Genomic DNA, 21,430 nt, shown 5'->3' on the forward strand with positions numbered 1-21,430 from the left:
ATTTTAAATTTGACAATTTTTCTGAAAAACTGAAAAAATAAAATTGCTCTTTTCTGATTTACTGTGGGGGATTTTAAGATTTTCCTTTTAAAATGGATGTGAACAATCCAGTTGTTCTCAGTAAGGGTCTCTTACTAAGGGAAAGTTTGTATGAATGCTTTGCACTTGTCTATCGTTTTCAAGTTGTTGGTAGTTTAGTTTGAAGTCATCTTTGGGTTTTGAGTCCTGTATAAACAGTAATTTGACCTCAAGTGGTGTTTTGATGGTTATTGTGCTGATGTTCTTAATTAGCTCTCAAGTGCTGTGTAGGAAGAAAGCATCAGACTCAGTTCTTTGCTGGTTTGTGTGTCATCAATTTGTCCTTCTGCTGAAGAGCAAAGATGGGTTGGATGTGGCATGTTTCTATGTTAATTACCAAACTTGCTGGGTGTTTTCTTGCCCTTCTGCTGCTGTGGCTTTTATAAACTTTGTTTAAAATTATTTCCATCCTGGCATCTCAGCTGCAGCTATTTTTAATTCTCAGCTGCAGGTATTTTTAATTCTCCAGCTGTTCATATGTGCATGGCATGGTCGGATGCCCTGAATTACAGGGGACAGTTTTCTAGAACACGCAGGGTTTTGGAGAAGTAGAAGGGAAGTTGTGCAGAAGAAAATTATCACTTTTGTTTCATGACAGCAGGGGTAAGTCGCCTTCTTGGTGCTGGAATTGAGTGCAGTTATGAGGCTGATCTTGGGAACTTTTCTTTAACATGGTGTGTTTAGGCTGGAAGGCTTTTGTGCAGTGGTGAGATCATGGGAAAGCATTAATTGTTATAGTAGTGAAAGTTGTGTGTTTTCTTCATGGTAAGTTCGATTACAGTTTTTTCTTAAATGTTAATATACAGGTAGTTACCGTTTGAGAGACTACTTCTGGGAAAGCTATTGCAGAAAGGCGGTGGATTTTTTGGTTTGTTGGTTTTTTTTTTTTTGGTGGTTGGTGGTGGTGTGCCTTCTCCCAAACCATTCTCATTTGCTGCTGTAGTAGGTTGTTGGATCATGCGGTAGGATCTATGGGATGCTACTGTGACCAGAGTGCTACAAGTACCAAACCTCAGCAACTAAACTCAAATGGTCCAGCTCGGCCTGGTGTGCTGTTAACACCTGCAAGGTGTGGGTGACCTGCTGGAGGGAGGTGGAAAGGAGCTCAAGCAGGGCTGGACTTTGGCCTAGTGAATGAGGAAAGTCCCTCGAGAACTGGACTTACTTGTTTGCTGCCGAGAGCAACCACCACCACTGGGAGTGGTAAGAACAGTGAGGATGCTGACAAGGGATGAGTATTGCTGACTTCTCATGACCCACGTGAAAGGGAAGGAGCATGAAGGTCTGAAAGAGGACAAAAACGTAACCAGAGAGGGCAAATTGCTGTGGACAGGGCTAAGGGTCGCACCAAGTTTTACACCTTTGGTTGCAAAATTCTGGAACTGTACTTGAATATTTATTCCTTCCTGAAAGGATCATCTTACTCTCCTGTTAGGAGTATAATTTCATGCATTAAATGGGGATCTGGCCTGAATGCATTATGTGGTTAAATTTGTGGTGGCTTTTTGGTGATACATATATACACACTGGTTTAAGAGTTGAACTGAGGCCAGGATGTAACCTCTCCATGCAGACTATGGATGGTAAATTATAATTGTGTTGGTCTGGAAAAGATTAAAATTTGAAGCTGAAAGTGCATGTGTTATCCACTAGATTTGCCTTCATGTGTAAAATTTAAGAACATAATAAATACGACAGATTAAACTGGGTGAAGATAAACATATTTCCTTTTTCAAATGTTAGATGTTATTAGAGAAGATAAATTATTTTTAAAAAAAGGAATAAAAGCCTTTGATTTTCATCAACGGAAAGAGAATTGGGGGATGGTTCTAATTCCAGCTAGTTTGTTTTTGCTAATTTTGGTAGTTTGTGTCTTCTTCATCCTGTGTGAGGGCAGGAAAAGAGCTTGTTGCCTTGGTGCCAGCTTCGAGCTGTCCTTGGCTGTTGGGCAGCACAAGGCTGCTTCTTGCCTGTTTGAAGGACAAGCAAAATGTGGACAGGAGGATTATTGCTGCATGCTGCCTGAATAGGTTGGATGCCCCAGATTCAGACTGTATCCTCACTGCTAAAGTAGATCAGTCTCCTTCTGTTCCCTCATTCTGGGCTCTGCCCGTACGTTGGATTTACGGACATTTTGTGCCACTTCTCATGATTTGAAAAATGCATCTTTTCTATTTGAAGTGACTAAGTGCTGTCAACTTCATTTTGGGTTGTTAAAGCAGGAAATAGCTTTTTGATTGTCATTCTTTTATTTCTCAAGCTTCTAAACATTGCAAAGTATTTTAAATTGTGATAGTAGGCTTGTTTCATGTTGTGGTAACAGTTGGGTCTTTGCTGTTAGAAGTGTAGCAAAGGAAGCTGAGACTGTTTTTAATTGGGTTAATTTATTGAACAGTGTGGGTGAGCTAAGCACTCTGTGACTTTGAAACACTCCTATGGAGAAGGGAATTTATGGAAGCTTCCTGTGGATACTGATGTAATGCTGGTGCTTGGTACCTTATAAGGCTGGGTTTTCTTGGTTTCTACCCAAGCCTTTTGCATATTGATGGAGAAATCCTGGAGAATGATCAGAGCTTGGTGGTTCCTGGTGCCAGCTGGGACCAGGATTTTTTCTGTGAGCCCAACACTTGATGGGTTAACCAGCAGTTTGAGATGGTCTGTCCCAAAAGATGCAGTTCTTGGTGCTGACTTCCACTTGCATAATTTTTCTTCAAAAGAAAGAGAACAGGTAGACTCAGCTAAGAGGAACCCCACAAAGCCTCTGAAACATCCTCAGATGCTACTGTGCGGCGTCACTGTGTGGGATGGGGAGCGGGAGGTGCTGTAAAGGTTGGGTGGGGAGTCAGTGAGTGGGATGTCCAGAGCAGTCCTAAAACCAGAAGATGGTGGTAAATGTACAGTTGAATGCAAGTAGGTTAAAAAAGAGTGCAAGCAATTACACTGCCTGCTTGTGAAGCTCATTTCCTTGAATTCACTTTTCAGTGCTCAGGCTTCTTAAAGATGTTCTGCCTGTTCTGCAGAGCTGGATTTTGGAGTGCGCATGTTTCCAATGTTATTAACAAAACCTGGTGTGAAATTCCTGTTTGAACTCTGTGCGTATCCTCTTTGAGTGGGGTTGAATTAGCGTTCTTGTTTCTGACATTGTTATTGCTGTTTTTCTGCTTCTTCCTGTATGGGCAATTTAAAATAAACAGCTTCATAAATTCCTTAAAGGAATTAGCAACGGAACCTAGCACATAACTATTGTTTTCTTTGGGAGCAGCTTTTCCTTTCTAAAATCCATCACAGTGAGAAATGTGCACACATTCGTGTGTCTCCAGTGTGATTTAGAGAAATGCAGTAATGCTGTTAGATGGAACGTGTGAGGTTTTTGGAGATATTAAGGTGTGTGGAATGTGGAAAACGTTTTGATTTTGGGTTGGGTTTTATTTCTGTTTGCTTCTAGACTTTATATAATATACAGGAACAGTTCTCTGAAATTAAAGATTAAGACTCCAGGCTTCTGCTCCTTCAGGAAATCCCCCAGACTTCCCTCTTTCTCTAGCCCAGTGAATCTTAACTCCTTTGCATTTACTTCAACAAGATGGACTAAGATTAATTTTTGTTGATTTATTTATTTGTTTTGAGTAGTTCTGTTCACTCTCAGACACCTATTGTGTTGATAACTGAAAGTGATGATTTGGTGTTTATCCTTCTGCTTATTTTTTAAGGTTTTTGCCCCTACACAGCAGAGATGTTTTTCTTTTAAGAACTGAAGTTCCTTGTTTTATTTCATTTATTGCTCTCTTTGTTTTGTAAATAGCTGTATTGTGAGTAATAGGCTTTACGTGGTAGTAAAACCAGTTTGATCATAAGCTCAAGGCAGTAACTTGGATGAGGGAGGAGCAGTGGATAGATTAATCAGTAGCTTTCATCAGTTAAGGCAGAGAAGTTTGCCAGCAGGCTTTGGGGACATTGTGGTGAGCAAGCTGGACACTTCTCCGAGTGTGTTTGGGACATGCAGCACCTCAGCCTTGGAGCTGGTGCGGGGACAGCTTCCTGCCTGCACAGGTGTGAGCAGCTGCTGCCGCGCTAGCGCTGAGCCTGGATCCTCTCCAGGTTAACACGTGAACTTTGCTCACTGTGACATTTTTCTTCCTCCCCCTGGATAAAAAACCCTGCAACACTGGGCGTGTTTGAGCAAATATGTCCTTGGAAGTGGTAAGCTTGTTTTATTTTCTGTATGTTCTTAGCATCAAAAGTTGTAAACAGACTTTGTGATTTGGGGTGGTGAATGGGAACAGCATGAATTCAAGTTATGCTTGCAATATGATTTTGAGAGTTTATTTAGTATATGGTGTAAATTCTTGGTCTTAGAATTGTTTGTATAATAAAATTACTTGAGTTTGGTTTAGCTTATGTCCCCTTCTGTAGTATAGGGAGACACTTAGAGATTGCAGACAACTACTGTGCTTGCAGAAAGAATTCTTTTTTAAAAGGATGATTTGTTTCTACGTAATTCTTACTGTTCAACTTCCTGGTCTGTGTGTTTGTGGAAACAAAACACAGCCCAGGCCTCTTTTCTTCCCTTTTCATCATCCCCAGATGAACACTTCAGAGTAGTAGCATAGCTGACCTACCTTCTTTAGTTTGTCTTTGCTGTCTCTGTCCTGTGCTCTCACTTGGAGGGATGCTGTTAAACACAAGTGTGCTGTGAGCCAGTGGGAGAAGTTTTGGCTGAAAGCTCCTTCAAGCATAGCATCTTCCTTAATTCCTTTTCAAAAATAGTAAATTGACCTCACCCAGCACTTTAAAAGGAATCATGGAGTTGGGAGGGATCGCAGACAAGACAGACTCTTCTAGGTTAATTCTAACCTGGGCATGATTAAAAAGTGTAGCAACATTAGTTCAAAAAGCAGATTGATAAATACACTTTTAAGCAATGTATTTAGGTTAAGCCATATGTATTTAGTTTGAAGTAAGTAGGATGTATTTAAGAAACAGAATAAAATACTTGTTTCCAATATGTTGTCATCTGCTCCTTAAAGTATTCTGTCCAAAAATCTCTGCATCCACATGAGGCTTGGAGAAAATAAGATATACAGCAATTTATCAGTCCTGTTGGTCAAATGACGTTTCAGTTTATACAGCCTTTTCCTTTGCTTTATTATTGTTTTGAAGGAACTGTCACCGCAGGGGGGTTGTGCAGGGAGGTGACACTGAGTGCTCCGAGCAGCACTGCTTCCCAGGCAGAGTAGGCAGCCCTGCTGGTAAGAAGGTGATGTTTGCTTCGAAGCTGGCAGTTCTTGTTTCTTAGAAACAAAGATTACATGCAAGATTGAAAGCCATATTAAGTAATTTCAGTTTCAGTGCTGAGTATATGAGAGAAGCACTGGGCTCTTTGTCTCCCAGCAAGGAGTGAAGCTGAGTGTTCAGGCTGGTGCTTTAACACCTGTTGCCAATACTATGGTGCCTCCCATTGTTCCTGCTGATTTTTCTTCGGGCTTTTTGAGAAAATAGGGCCACTAGAGGAGAGCGTCGTATCAGGGGGTATCTTTTGTAGCCTGAGCTGCACCTGCTAATCCCATCCATTGGCATGTGTCTGGGATTTGGGAGAATGGTGATAATGATTCCTGTGCTTGTGGGGTGAGAGACAAGTCTCTGCTGTCCAGCTGTTTTGGCCTGAATAAACAAGGAAACAGTTTTTTTCCGACTGAAATGGCAAGGTAGATGGCTTGGGTGAGCCTTGCTTATGATGGGGAAACGACTGTTTATAAAAACAATAGTAAAGAAAAATATATCAACTGCAGACAGTGACAGATATAATCAATACCATGATTTATTCTTATTCCTGTGACTTTTCCAGTTGAGTCTCTGGATTGACTGCTAGGGTTCGTACCCTGTGAGGTCCCTCTGTGATGTGACTGTATCTGGCTTGAAGAGGAAAGTCTGGAGGTGTATTTGAGTTTGCAGTATAGAGCTGCTGTTGCAGACACAGCTGTGCCCACACCGCTGTTTGTGGGCACCTGTGTGTCAGGTTGTCTTTTCACTGTCACCATGTCCACACAGCAATTTTGTTGCCTTGTTGTTGTTGGTTGGGAGTGCATGAATTATTTCATATTCTGAGGCAGTATAGGTATCTTGTTTGGAAAGAAAGAGCATGAAAGTGATTTGACTGTTTGAATTTTTTTTTTTTAATGGACTGTTAGATCTGAAATGTCACAGATGCTTTCCTCAAAAGTGAACTATTTAACTGCATGAAATTTGTTGAAACGATATGGCCCTTTCCCTGTTCAAGATGAGCACCTGTGCTTTTAAGATGTTGAAAAAGTCACCTGTGAAGATTTCACTTTGCATTTGCAATCTGTTGTTTCTGTGTAAGAGGAAAAATCTGTAGCATTGTGAAGTCTTCAATGGCTGAATGTGAACACAGAATGAGGAAAACACTGGTGCTTCTTGTAATACTTACTATCTTAACATATATATATTCCATATTTGAAAATACTGTATTGTCAAGAGCATGAGAGAAATGGAAAGAGCTTCTAAATTTTGACTCAGTGGCAGCACTGGTATGGAACTTCAGGGAATTTAAGGTGCTGTTCTGAAGGACAAGAAGATAAAGTGTGATTAATGACCTGTGTGAGTACTGCTTAATATGCTAATTATTCCCTCTGATTTGAGTTATTCAAGTTTGTTGATTGTACCTGTGCCTCTTGCTTTTCTAAATTCTGTATCAGCTTGTGATGTAGCTCTGTGGTAACTGCACACTCCTGGATGCTCCTCAAGCTGCTCTGATTGAGTGTAATGGTTTGTGTGAAAGAGGCAGCAGGTTTACACATGTCCTTATTCCTGTAATCACATGAAGCAGTCTGCTCCTTTGTCCTTCCTTATTTAGTTGTTACACTTGATTCGTGTGTGATTTTATACCTTCCTCTCCGAGCACAGGAGCAAGGCAACCATTCCCTTGTTCACACCTTGTTCAAAGCTGGAGGCTTTGAACAGGGTGTGCTCCATCAGAAGGTGTTTGCAACCATCACTGAGTAAACCGCAGAAAGCATTGCTGGCGTCTCGGGCAGCACAGACTGAGTGTACTTGAACCTGACTTTTAAGTTTAGACCTTTCCTGTGTACAGAAGTCTAAAATACAGCTATTATAAATATGCACTCTGGGATTAGCATATGTAATAAGACCAAAGAGTTCAGTTATTCAGGTACTGTTTGCTGTAATGTTTGTTACATCCCAGGAGGCTCTGGCTGCACATTCCAGCCCTGTAATTTTAGTCTTTTGCCATATGTCTCATAAATCAATGTGTGTGTACACCCAACATAGTTAATATTAAATCTGTTCTTTTGCTTTTTTATGAGGTGGAATGAAGTAATATAAATGTGAACATGAAGCTTAAACCTGCACAGCGGTGGCTCATCTCTGGCCTGTCAACTCTTAACATTTGCACCACTTGTGAATTTTTTTTTTTTTTTTTTGGGTGGCTCATCATTTTGGAGGGGGAAGTTAGCTCTTCTCTACTGTACTGTTTTTATCATTAAGTTTAGTTTCGAATTTATGTGTTCCTTGAACTCTGGCTTTATCCAATATTATGAGCTGATCTGAAAGGTTATTGTGTTAAATATTTTCTAGGTGTAACAAGCTTTTTGGATGCTTTTCACTTCGTAAAAGTGTATTTTGATGTATGTATGTGAATTCATTAGCTTTAGACTTGATGTAATAAGCTTTTGAATTCTTACAAACCGATGGTGATGAGTCTGTTACAAAGCTGCTTTCAAAACAGGAGCAGAAAGCAAGATGCATTTTCAGTTAAAAATGTTGGTTAATGTACGAATCTTTGGTAATACTTAATTTTTAAACCTTTTCTAATTTCTGAGACTCCAGATTTATATTTTTAGCTCTTATTTGACAATCTCTTAAATATTTAATTTTGTGTCTTAGGCAAGACTTGTGAAGGGATGTGCATGTGTCAGTGTTTTAACTTGTGGCCATGAGTGAAGCGCTGGAGGTTTTACGGGGAATGGAAAGAGATGGGTGCCTTGGGAAAAGGATGTAGGGAAGAAGAAAGCTGAGTACAACAGAGTGGATGTAGGAAGACAGGATGATGGTGAAGAGGAGCAAGGAATGTTCTGAGTTAAACATCAAAGCAAACCTGTAGTGGTTACTGGATCCCACATTTCTCTGGACCAGCAGTAGAGGCACTTAACTTGGAGAAGGGAAAGAAATGTCTTCCTGCCTTCCTGTGTGGGGGAAGCTGATAAAACACGTGTGCTGTGGGAGCTGGAGCTCTATCTTGCCCTCTGCCACGTGTGATTCCTGCTTTCATTGATCTTAAGCACTATTATGTTGCTGGTGGTTGACAGGACATTAACTGTTATTCTATAAAACAATTAGAAGAAATATAATTAAATTTTCATATATATGTGTTAGCAAATAGAATAGAGAAGAAATGCAATCAGCATTTTAAAATGGTTTTATCTGGCTGTGAATATGGCAACACCATAAAACATTCTTAAGGTATTATTTTCAGAAGTATTTTAAAATGAACTTTTTTCTTAATTAAATAGGTGGGAAACATTGATGTAAAGATCTGTGCTACCTCTAGTTACTCCTGTTAATTTAGGATTGCTTGCTCTGCTGTTGGTAGACCTGGTGAGCTGACTGCTGAGCTTTCCTGCATCTGGGTTTTCGTGTTTTGTTTAAGGTCTCTTGTATTTTGCCAGTATTGACAAGACTTCATGTCAGAATCTGTTTTGAGACTTGCTTGGCACAAAGTTTATATGTATCCAATCCTCCATGACAAAATTGAATTATTTATATATCTAAAAACTATATGCATGTATAATAGTATTTTTATAATCTGTATCAAAATCTGAAACTTCAAGCCTGCTTCTACATAACCTCTAGAGTGTTCCTTATGTTGGAAAGTTCAGCTCTTTGTCTGTTCTTGACCTTCAAGTATTACAGTTTTTCAGTGACTCAGGTTTTAGTCTGTAAATCTGCAGCAATTCAGTAAATTTTTTATGCTTCCTGGAGATCCCACTTACTCCACATGTTGCGTATTGTGAGAAAGAAGTGGTACCTTGCCTGCCTGATTGATGATTGTTTTCCTCCTACACAAGGAGACAGTATGAATAAAAGATCCATATTTAGCATAGACTATAACACATGTAAAAATGTTGGTAACTTGTTAAACTGTGTTATGTGATGTGGGTGTGGTTTAATAAAAGGCAACAAGTCAGATTATGAAGAGGCAAAGGCAGGGAGTGATGCTGCCTCGCTATTCATTCAGCCTGATTGTGGGTCAGCACTTAAACCCAGTGATTCACGGTTAAACATTCCCTACTTCAACCATAAATTAAGCCCCAAAAAAATCAACCCAGGAGGAAGATGTCCTGTAAAACAAAGGTTATCAAGCTTGTCCATTCTTTGGATGGTAACTGCTTTCATCTGTAAGGTGATTTGTTTCTATTTTCAAGAATAATGTTTAATCCTCTGGAGAGTCAGGGGCAGCCTCTGACCTCTCCCAGCCAAGCTCTTTTTTTGGGAGGTGGAACCTGCTCTGATCTCCTGAATGCTCCAAGAAAGGAGCTCAGGAGCTTCTCAGCTATTTTGGTTCACAGATTTTCTTCATGTTACCCTTTAGTTTATGTAAAACAGTGAGACAGATAGGAATAGCTGTTCAATAGGAACACCTACATTGAGGATGAGAAGTCATGTTTTCTAGTCAAGGAAGAGACACTGGCAAAATGAAAGGATATGGGATATCTAAGATTTAAGTGACTGGAGGTGTTAAGGCTGCCATGTGCCTGCCTGTCTGTTGCTGTAACTAAAACTGAAAATGTGGTGCTTAAATAAGTAGTTATGTGAAGATTTTTGTGCTCCAGGAACTGATGTTTCATTGCTCTTGAACAGGTTATGGATGACAGTCTCTTTTCTGTAGGCAGCTGTACAGATTTTTGTATGTGTATACAGTTACATTTCTATGTGGTTTTTTTCAGGAATGGGATTTTGCAGACTGTGAACTTGTATAAATAAAACTATTGCCTGGAGATTTATCACAAGCTTCCAATTCCTCCCTCTCCCCTAAAATAACAGGTTCAATTCTGAGTTACTTATTTTCTACCCAGTAAAATATGAGTAATGGACTTGATTTGCCAGTCCATGGATTCTTTTTTGCTGTTCTGATGGGGAAGAAAAGAGACAAGATAATTGTATGTGTAGGCTCAGACATTTATCTTTGTGTATTCTTTATCTCAGCCTCTTTAGAGATTGAGACCATTATCTGCTGCTTGAGTTCTTGCTTTAAAATGTACTCAGCCACTGAGTAGTAATGCACATCATTTTTGCACAAACTGATGTTACAGTGGAATTAATATAAGAAGTCTAAAGATTATTGTTCTCTGTATAATGGCATATATAGGAGGAGATGGCAGCTGAAGCCTTAATATTTATGCTTGAAGAATCTAGCTAAGGATTTAAATTTGCTGGATAATGAACTTCTCTGTGCCCTATAATTCAGGAAAAGACATTGTATTTTTAACTCCTGGCCTTTCAGATGCTCTGACCTGGTTTCTGTATCTCCACTGCCTGGCTGATTTGAGTGCTCTTGGCTTCTGGCGAGGGAAGTGGGGAGGATCCAGCTGTCCCCGCTGGAGCCATGGGTGGGCAAGTGGCTGATGGAGGGGAGGCTGTTGCCTGCTTGCCTCAGAAGTAGGTCAGGACCGCCCACTTACTTTGACAGCATCATGAGGCTGTGCATGCATTTACATGTGTTGCATTTTTGTCTGCCTATAAAGAATAGTTCTTGCATCACATATTGCTGCACCTAAACGATTTTGAGATTTTTATTTGTGAACATGCACATTTCCCTGAGGGATTGTTAAACTGTGGCAGGTGCAATTAAAGCAAAAACCATCTTTGTTTTTTTTTTTTTTTGCTAGCGAGTTAAATTTATATACTTGTATTTTGCCTATCAGGCTGTAGTGACTTTGTAAGTGTTGCGAAATACACATTTAGTGGAGATTATGAAAACTTCAAACCATTACGACTACTGCTGTAGTTCACAACAGAACAAGTGGGTGGTTGCTTCCCAGTGGAGTTTGTTTTACGCCAAGAGACAGTCTGTATTGACCTTGTACTGCCAAGTCATAAATGCATAAAATCTGTGCTGCTCATGGAAACACTGACAAGCCTTGAACTGCAATGGACAGGCAGAATAAAAATATTAAAATTTCCAGCTGCAGTTAATGTCAGATTCTCATTTTGGTTTTGCTGGCTGGCAGCTGGCAGTGGCCTCATCTCGGAACAAGATGAAGTGTCCAGAAGCTTTTTGTTGGTATTGTCGCAACACAGACTCTCTCTCATAATTTGGATATATGAGGCTGACCTAAAACCCACCAGAAACAAAGAAGGAAAACTGCCTTGTGAAGCCCATGGGCAGGAGTCTTGGGCATGTTCAGGCTGGGTGTATGGTACCTCAGAAGTGAGGCCTGTGGACAGTGTCATTTTCCAACCACTGAAGTGCAAGCAAGCTGTTCGGAAGAGATGTAAGAATTGCAAACTCTTATTAACGTTATTAATGGGGCATGAATTAATGTTTGTGTCAGTAAGTGTCAGTTTTGAGATATCCAAATTGTCTTTGTGTAGAAATTAAGTCCTTCGTGAAAGGAGTCATAACGACGATGCCCAGGAAGAAGGTGCTGGCAGGGGTGATGGGTATGTTTGTCAGAGGATCCTGATGTGTGCTTTTGAAAATGAATTTTTGAGCACTTCCTTGCTGTTAGAAGATTGATGTGAACTACAGGGTTGTGGTGTAGTGGACCCACATGCAGGTGTGGAGACCAGGATTCCTGAATTTGTTTCGGTCTGGTTTAATTTTAATGTGGTTTTTAATGCTCTAAGGAAGAATAATTAACGTTGCAGTTCTTCTTCAACAAGGAGAACAAAAAAATAGTGCTTGCTTTACAAGAATGTTACAAAGGGTTAAATACAGAATTCTTTGCAAGAATGTTAGAGAGTTAAATACGGAAAAAGCAGTTACTGGCCCATCCAGGCATTGCTTACTGACCCCTTCTGTAGTTTTTTGTCAAAAGTAGATTTATCCCTGGCTGCTGTGGCAGAACTCTCTCGTGTGGTTGCTTTTTCTCTCCTTGTTGCAAAGCAGCTCCATGTGATGCTCCAGTGCTGCTTTCTGACACACAGAGTAAAACATCACCGTCGACTCTGATTCAAACCTGGCTGGTACCAGTCCCTTACCCATGTCTGCTCGTTGTAAGTCTGACGGATTTGCAGTCTCTCTGCTCCTGTTCTTATCACAGTCACCTTGAACTTCTCTTTGCATCCTTTTTCCTTTTGTGTGTCTTGGATTAGGATGGTTTCTCTTAACTGTGTATCGAAGTGTACACAGCTTTGCTATCCTGGCTGTGGTAGGAAGGTACAGAGAGTACCTTCTTGGTGCTACCAGACTTTGTGTCTGATTGTTCTTTCTCGTATCTGCTGATGAAATTCTTCATCAGTAAATCTTCACCCTTTGAATCTGGCTGCAAGATTTTCTGCATGTAATGACTGCACACAGAATTATTTTAGAATCTGTTTTTTTAATGTAATTCCATTATAGTTTCTGCTAAAATTCGCTACTGTCTTGTGTTAGACCTCTGACTGTTTTCTACCTGTCACCACTTCAGGTAGAGAGACTCAAGCCTGGCAAGAAAGTTACTCAAGCATTCCTCCTTTTGGTTTTGGGTCTTTGGTCTTTTGTAGTAGGCACTGCTTTTGTCTGAAATTTTGTCTGAATTTTCTATTATTTATAACCCATCCATTATTTTGCTGCCTTTGATGCTACTGCTGGACTTAAAAGCATATTGTCTGTTTGAAATTACTGATTAAGGTGATGCTTATCTCACACCATTTTATAGCATTTGGAAGAGGTGTGTGTGTTGGTTTTTGCTCTTCTTTCTTCTAATAAATTAAAAAAAAAAGTCATGTTTTTGACCAAACTGCCTGTATGGGGCTTCCCCATTTCTTTTTTGCATCTCAGTGCTTTTTACAAAGCTATGGAAGCAGCCGCTTCTGAAGTCTTGTGCAAAGTGAAGATCTGGGGAAGGAGCCTGGAGCTGATTCCTCACTGGAAAGTGTTACAGTTGAAGAACCTGAGGAGGTACTAGTTCCTGGAGCAGCTTGGAGTCTTTTGGAGGCTGTATAAATTGCATGGGGGGGGGGGGGGGAAATCCAGGGGCAGGCAGAAGCACCCTTGGGAAGTTTTCAAGAACAAGTATGTTTTTAGAATGAGCAGAATGGCCTTGTCAGCAAGGCAGCTAGAAGGGTGTTTTGGAGGTGGCAAACTTGTCAGCTGTAGCCAAATTTAATTGCTTATGGTTTTATCAGACTTGTAAGTAACTGGCCAAAAACCAGCTATAGGCCTGACAATGTCAAAATCTTTGAAATGTGAAATGTCTACTCAAATGGGGAGGTAGACAGGATGCTGTGCTATTCAGGAGCGGTTTTGTTTGTTTTGGGGGTTTTTGGATTTGGAAGATGGGATGGATCTCAGCAGAGCTAAGATCTCCAGGGCAGAAGTCACTGTGGAGGAAGGAGAGTAACAGCAGGAACTACTCGGCTGTTTTCTAAAAAGCCTTTTTTATGTAATGTAGATGAGTGGGAGGAAGAATCCTGCTGTCTGTAGTCTTGCTCTGTTCTTTTCAGAAATAGGAGGATGCTTTGGTCTGTTTAACTTGAAGTACGTTTGAAAACACCAGTAGGTTTCCAGACCTGCTGAGTTTTCCAGCTGGACAGCTGCAGTAAGAAAGCTGGGCTTTAATGGTCCAAAAGACAGCAGACAGGTCCTGGGGAATATGTTTCTCATATTTTTGGCATTTTATCAAGGTATGGGCTTTGTTGTCTTGAAGCTCATGTTCAAGAGTTCACATGACATGAGAAAGTGTGTATATATGCCTTGCCAATTCTGTTTTAAAATATTAAATATTTTATTGCAGCTACAGCTGCAATAATTCATAGAGTTGTTAACCAGTGGCTACTGGCGGTGGATGCAAGAATTGTTCACAAGAAGTGGGTCACAAAAAGCTGCAAGTATTTATGGGTGTTTGCATTCCCAAGGATGCTGTGGAGGCAGACAGGACCATGGGTGCAGAAAAGGATTCAATAGCTCCAGCTGCAGGCATAGGAGAGAGAGAGGAGGTGATCCATCTCCCTGATGAAATCCTTACGGGTGCTCTGGGAACGTGGGAGGATCTGAGTTGCAGGAGCTCTAAAGAGCATCTGGGGTTTCAGCTGCTGGGAGCTGTGTTCTGCACTGGATGGGCCATTGATCCGACTTAATGGGTTTCTTCTTGTGCAAAGTGATGATTTCCTTCTTTCAGAATACCTTTTCTCCAGTGGGATCTCATTTAATGAGCTGATGCAGTAGAGTGACTGTTGCTACTTGGCCTTTTTCTCAAGAAAGGTTTTTTTGCTTTCTTGTTTATAGGCTTCTCAGTCTTGTTCAGCACATTCAATTCCAATGCTAACATTCTAATTTAGAAAGATTTGAAAGTGGGAGACATTAACCAGAAAAATTGTATCTCTGTTATTTTCCTCTTGGATCTTTCCCCTCACTTGCTCCTGCTTGGTTTCTTGGACCTTACTTTCTTTTCTACTCACATCTTTCAGCAGTGCAATTGCATCTCATCTGTGAACACCTTGGAGCTTTCTGGGGCAGAGATAATCGCCTAATACAGTTTTATATACTAAAATACTTTAGTACCCTACCCTGTGGTCTATCACTGAAGTAATATTTATATTTTTAAAAATATTTCAAGTATGAGCTGTTACATGAGAGTTGTAATATTAAACTTTTGGGCTCAAAGCTCCTTTTCTTAGAGTTGGAGTAGGTGGCTAAAATGCTGCTTCTGTTTCTGGTTTTTCTCAGCACACTACCAGTTTACTAGCACAATTGCATGGAAAGGTCAAGTTTATGACAGCTTTTGGTATGTTTAGTTGTAGGATGAAGGCCATGATTTTTGGGTATGTCTTTATACCCCAAATGGTAAGTACCTGAAATCTGTTAGTCTGTGGAGCATCTCTCTAAAACCACTGACCTCTTGGGTGATTTAAGTGGCCTCTGAGTCTTTTAAATCTCTTGTTTCAGGAAGTTAAGAAGGATGTAGAGCCCAAGGATGATGCTGTGCCACTCAGGAGGGAGAAATCTGGCAATGTAGCCAGCCTTGTGCAGCGTATGAGCAGCTATGGGCTTCCAGCAGGAGGATTTCAGCCTCATCCCCCATCCAAAGGCTTCAAGAAGAGTATGTGGTCTTTCCAATTCCTTCAATTGTGCATGCTGCTGACGTGCATTTTTAAAATAAACATGAATTACTTAATGCATGACTCAGTTTTAAGGTTACACAGAAAACTAGAAACATAGGAGGAAACACTGTGATTCAAAGACAAATTTTGCTCCTGTATGTATGGGCCGAAAACTTATATGTAGCTTTTAACAGTAATAGGGATGAATTTCCCTGTGGACAGGATTTAGACTCCTTCCAGATGTCAGAGAGCTCTGAAACTTCATGTGAGCTCTATTTGTATTACCAGGTACCTGAATGAGAGGCCTGTTCATGATAATCAAAAATTTTCCTGTGGTCATTTTAAAAGAAATGTTGAAATATGAAAACATCAAGTTTTGCCACAAATTCAAGGCTTTGTCAAGGAAACACGGTGTAGTTCAGATTCTTCCTGATAGGCTTGCTTCTAGTGTGAAATAAGATGGAGTTTGTGGTGTTAGGATAACGTAGTAGTTTTCCTTTTGTTGTAACGGCAGCCCTCAGGATGGCCAGGAGTGTAGCACCAGTGCTTCTGTATCTGTGATTTCTGTTTATAATGCCAGTTTTTATAACAAGGTGACTAAAACTTAGAGCAGAAAACTTGCCATTTGCTGCATCCAGTAAACGGGCTTGTGATTTTGAATTGGACATACCAATCTCTTGTAAGAGATTGCTTTAAATTACTGTGGCTTCCACTGTCTTACAAGGTTTTGAAGGCATTTATGATTTAAGCTTGCTTTTTAAAAAAAGAATTCAGAACTTACTGGTTCTGGCATGTTTATGCTTTGAGGTTTTGCCTATAAAAAAAGATCCACTAGTTGTCTTTTAAAACCCTGAAATGGGACCACCACCTTAGCAAATTTGTTGGGACTTTGTTCCAGGAAAAGTAAGTAAAAATCACTTTTTAGTGACTCTGATCTGTGTGTGCATGTTGGCAACAGCACATAGGTGCCTGTTAGATGTTTACACAGCAGGCTTTGGAAAAATCCAACCTGAAAGATTAATGCTGTTCCTAGATAAACTCAGCCAGGATCTGAAAGGGAATCAGTGTCATCCTTATGGGTCCTTCCAACTGGAGATATTGTAGGATTCTGTGAACATGATCTGATACCAGTTCAGCTGTCAGCTATTCATTCTGGTCACCCTAACCCTGGAATGTTCCTGTATTTTCCATGTCACATCCTCATGCTGGTGGTTGTGGCCAGGGTAGAAGGTACAGCTTGGTCTCAAATTCTGCAGGGCTCTGGCTGCTCTCATCCTCTTGGAGAAAATGGTGTTCAAGCACTTTCCTTTAGGCACACAGCTGTTTACCTGGTGCAGTGACAGTTTCTGCATTTCCATTTTACAAGCTGTTCTCTTTTTCCTGGAAGACTGTTTAAACAGCTCCTGCAGATCCTGTTTGCTCTGTGCCTGGGCAATCACTTGCTTTCCAGAGCTTAGTTGTCTTTGTGTTTCTGGCTTTTCACTTGCTAAGATGAGGTTTACAATGTTAAAAACAGAGTTAAGTTTTGTTAATAGCAAGTTTCCATGTGCAGTGGGGCAGGTTGTCTGTGCCTGCTCAGTCCCTTGTGTTGTTACCACATGCAGCTCTCCCTGAATTCAGGTGTTTTTGTGTCAGGTGGGTAGTAAGCTGCAGGCAGAATTCCTATCAGTTAGATGTCTGCCTTTGTTCAGCAGAAGGAAAATACAGAAGGTGTGCTAAGTGATGGCAACAAAGAGCTAAATTTGGTTTACCCTATACAAAACAAACAAAACCTGAAGCCAGACAAGTTGTTTTATAAAGGGACAGAACTACCTGCAGGCTGCCAGCCCAGCAGTCCTGCAGCAGCATGTGAAGCTGGGGTGCTGTTCTCTGAGAGGATTGGTTTCCTTCCCAGGTTATTCTAGGGGTTTTCAAAAGTGGAAGGCAGTACTTCCTAAACTGTGTGTCACTGGAAACAGACCTCAGAGGAGAGGGAGAGTTCTGGATGTGAAATGCATCTGTGGGTTTCCCCCCTCCTCCCATTTAGATATAATTATGCTATGAAAAAGAGCACTGAGATCAGTTTTATACCAAATGGCAGTGACTTTTTAAATTTGCCTTTTTTGGTATCAGTTAATCTTCTACAATGCAGAAGCATTGAAAGCACTGCAGGAGGCAGTAAAAGCCATTGAACCATTTATTGCAATTACTGTTAACTGAACAATCCCTCTGGGCTCATGCATGAGTTCCAGTGGATGTAAAAGCAAGGGTGCATTATGTGGGCAATTATGTGTTATTAGAAATAACCCATAAAGCTTCATATTTCTGGTTTATTTGTTTCTTGCATAGCTCATATACCAGCATGTAGAAAATTCTGGATTTGGTGAGCCCTCTCTCAGAAATTTTAGATGCTGAGTATTACTCAGATGCCTGGCCTGTTTTGTACTGAGGATGCTGGGTGTGGTCTTCTAAACGCCTGGCTTTGGACTTTGAACAGTGCTATAAAAAGACAAGGATCAAACTTGGAGGCCATATCTGTGTTTTGAAATGTTTTTACGCAGCTAATCATAATTGCTGAAGCTTGAATGTGGACGGAGTACAAAGTATAAGAGAGAGCATGGAAATTACACAGCTCCTATAAGCTTAGGCTTTACCACTTCAAGCTTTTGATTGATATTCTCATTTTCAGCTGTGGCAGATCGCTTTGGAGGAGGATAGGAGCATGCATGGGTCATAGCTCAAGATGATAATTGTCTGCAAAAACATGCTGGCTGCTCTGTTGTGGAAAAGGTCTGAAGGCATGGCCTCTTGTTTGAAGGAGAAGTACATAAACTGTCTGGGTTCAGCAGCAGCAGCACTCCAGGATATGTGCAGAGTAATTAGGCAGTGTGGGTTCACACTGCTGTGGCTGCAGGGCTTGGGTTGTCAGAAGCCACTTCAATGCTCTCCCCTCTCAGGATGTCATTTTGCCTTTTTAATACCTGCAAAGCTTTAATGATACGGGGCAAACAGCTAAAGACCGCACTTGATTTTAATCTTGCCTTTGTCAAAGACAGCTAATTGACACTTAGTTTGATTTAGTAGATGCCATACTGGCACTGAGAAGAGGGAGGGTTTTTTACTCACAGATAAAAATGAGTTTAGATTTTGAAATGAGCACTGCAAATGTTGGCATTACCTCAGAGCTGTGGTTAGCAAGGTCTTTGTTAGAGGCCAAAAGGTCTATCAGCTCTCAAATGTTGTGCACAACAAAAGGTGTTCCTGCTTTCAGGATTGTTTAAAGACTGGAGACTCAAACTTGCACATTTTCTTCCAAGCAGGTGCTAACTGACAGTGATTGTCATTCCTGCAGATTTTGGTCAGGAAATAGCTTGAGAAATCACTGTAGCAGGGATTTACCTGAATTGCTTGTGTCAACATGCTTTTTATAGCAGGTTGGTAATCAGTGGTGCAGTTTTGGTTTGTTTGGGATTGATAGTTGAAGCGATGGCTCACTACCCTAAGGTGACCCAATCAAACTGTAAAAGCAGCATCAAAAACTATATAGCTTTTTGGGATGGTTTCTGGCTCTTCAGGAGCTGAGTGTAGGAAAGACAAGCCCTTTATGAGTGTTCTTACTTCTGCCATTTCCTTTGAATCAGGGTCCAAGAAGCGGCAGTGCAAAGTGCTCTTCGAGTACATCCCGCAGAATGAGGATGAGCTGGAGCTCAAGCTGGGGGATGTGATTGACATCATTGACGAGGTAAGCTGTTCTACAGAGCTGGCCGTCCATGTGCTGAGAGTCAAACCACTTTTTTGGGGATTGCTTGTATTACAAGCATGTCAGGAAAATAGCATGGGAAGCAGTGTTTTTGCTGCTAAGGTTAATAATTTAGGAGTTCTTTCTCTCAGGATCTAATACTAATCAATGCTAGATGTTTAGAAGAAGTATTTGATCATCACAGCAATAAATTGTGGTCTGTTACACAGATTGATTTTTTCGAAAGAGTTTTACAGTTCTTTGGCCCTGTGTGTGTGATCCTTGGCTTTAGAATGCATATGCTAAAACTGTTGGGCCACTTCTTTTGGCTGACATACTCCAGATTGGTATAGGTCAAAAATGTTATTTGACTTGACTTGCCAGCTCATATAAACTCACTGAGTTGGAGTAGTGGTTTCTTGTCTTTTCTTACCCATGTGCTTCCTTGGTATCTGTTCCATTCAATAGCAGTGGTGGGAGGCTTGTATGTGTGGGAAGAGTGTCTCTTCCAAATGTGAAATCTGTCAGGGAAGCTGTGGAAAAGATCAGAGCAATTGTGGAAGGAACGTTTTCAGAACTGGTTGGAAAACTTCTGCACAGCAGGCTCTGACCTTCTCTGGTGCCATCTCTTCCTACTGTTTCCCTGAGGCTTTGAGAAAGGAGGATGAAGCTTTCTTTGTAGCCATGTGTTACTGGTGGTGCTTTTTAAGTAGCTTTATGAGACTCTGTTTTTCATGCACATGACCCCTTTTGGAAGAGAGTGCTAACTTCACAGTGCCAGGAAGGACTCTTCCATTCTAGCAAGGAAGAAACGATGCCTTTAGATGCATTTGCACTAATACTTCCAGAATTTAATATCTGTGTGTAAACAGAGTGAGTGACTTGCAAAACCTGCTCACTAAACTCACAGTTTCATAAGTATCTTTGTGTGTGGGTGTTTGTAAAGGAGTGTTCCTGGGTAACCTCAGCAGTTTAATTTGTGGATGGTGCCTGTACTGGCAGTTGTGACTGGATGGTCCAGGGTAAGCACTCATATGAGAGAGCACGTGCAGTGAACTAATGTGGAAGCTGCTGTTTTGGTTGCACGTGTCAGCATCTGGAATTATTTTCAGAGCGGTGTGCAGTGTCATTTATCAGAGATGACCAAGCAGCCAAACAGAATAAAAAGATCAGAGCATTTACTCATCTGGTTTCTTAAGGAAGTGTAGATTATATTTTATTATTTTAATTTTTTTGTTAGTTCCCATTCTTATTCCTTTCTTAATGATTTGAAAATATGTTTTTGTAGTATCCAGTTTTTGCTTCTTTGAAAAACTGCTAACAAATGTTTAGGGAAATTCTACCTGGTAGAAAAATATTCCAGCATCCTATGATCACAGAGCTGTTTGCACACTGTTTTCATGGTGATGTAGAATAGATCTGACAGGTGTAGACTATGTCTGTCTGCTTCATGAAACTGTACTGATGGGACCAGAAATGTAAAGAATGGTAGAAAATACTGTCTACTGGTTGTGCAGTATGCTGGGATAACTTGTCTTAGGTAACTTGTCTTCACTACTGTGAGATAATTCACTTCCATTTATGTATAAAAGGTGCTGTTGATATACATGCAGATCACTTGTAACTGTTAGTTCCAGGAAAGATCATTTGGTCACCTCTTTCTAGGGGGAAAATAAGGTAAAATTGGCTCCATGAGGGGATCAGTTCTATCAGTTACTTAAGAATAATTCAGTATTTAGCCCTTGAGTGATTTTCATAAATTGAGTAGTTGCAATGGAGACCACTGATCAGGAAATCAAAGGTGGAGGCAAATGGGTTCAGAAATTAAATAGCTGATAATGAAGAGAGCAGAAGTAACTTTTAGGGAAGAAAATTTTGCTGTGTGCTGGCTGAATCCACATGGCTTTTTGTTTATAGAACAATCACGTGGGTTTTACATATGAAGAACATGCACAGAGTGCACGTGATGACTGTGTCATGCTGTAAAACCTTTGTTTCTCCTTTATATCTTCCCCCCACTCCTGTCAGAAGCAGCACTAAATAGTAGATTTATTTTTGTAGTACTATATTTTTAGTATTTACATACTGTTTTTTCAAGCAAAGTAAAATTTCATAGAACATCATTAGGGAAGTTTTTAGTAAAAGAAAAAAAAAACCAGATTGGCAAAGCTGGTTATTTCAACCTTCTTCCCCATTTTTGTTTAGAAATCTGAGTTTTTTGTAGAAATAAGTTGACACTCACACTGCAAAAAAAAGTTCTGGTGTCTGTACCAGAGCTGTACCTCCCTCTTGTGGAGATTGGATCATATGATAATATTTTGGAATGGAAGAGAAGGGTTATGAAATTGTCAT

The 21,430-nt window shown here is 40.5% G+C and overlaps 1 protein-coding gene across 3 annotated transcripts in view; it reads left to right on the forward strand.

Moving 5' to 3' along the window:
* LOC121666857 (CD2 associated protein) overlaps window positions 1-21,430 on the forward strand; it is a 78,404-nt gene that overhangs the window by 23,468 nt on the left and 33,506 nt on the right. For 2 of the 3 annotated variants that reach the window (XM_042032847.1, XM_042032845.1), the window contains exons 3-4: window positions 15,206-15,359; window positions 18,981-19,081. In XM_042032847.1, the coding sequence (XP_041888781.1) occupies window positions 15,206-15,359; window positions 18,981-19,081 (255 nt within the window). Of the gene's footprint in view, window positions 1-4,047; window positions 4,279-15,205; window positions 15,360-18,980; window positions 19,082-21,430 lie in introns of those variants that run through there. The other variant, XM_042032848.1, reaches the window with a different exon arrangement.

The sequence above is a fragment of the Corvus kubaryi genome, unplaced genomic scaffold, assembly GCF_017639235.1.
Source record: "Corvus kubaryi isolate FWS band 111438036 unplaced genomic scaffold, C.kubaryi_AGA036_p1.0 37354, whole genome shotgun sequence".
Lineage (NCBI taxonomy): Eukaryota > Metazoa > Chordata > Aves > Passeriformes > Corvidae > Corvus > Corvus kubaryi.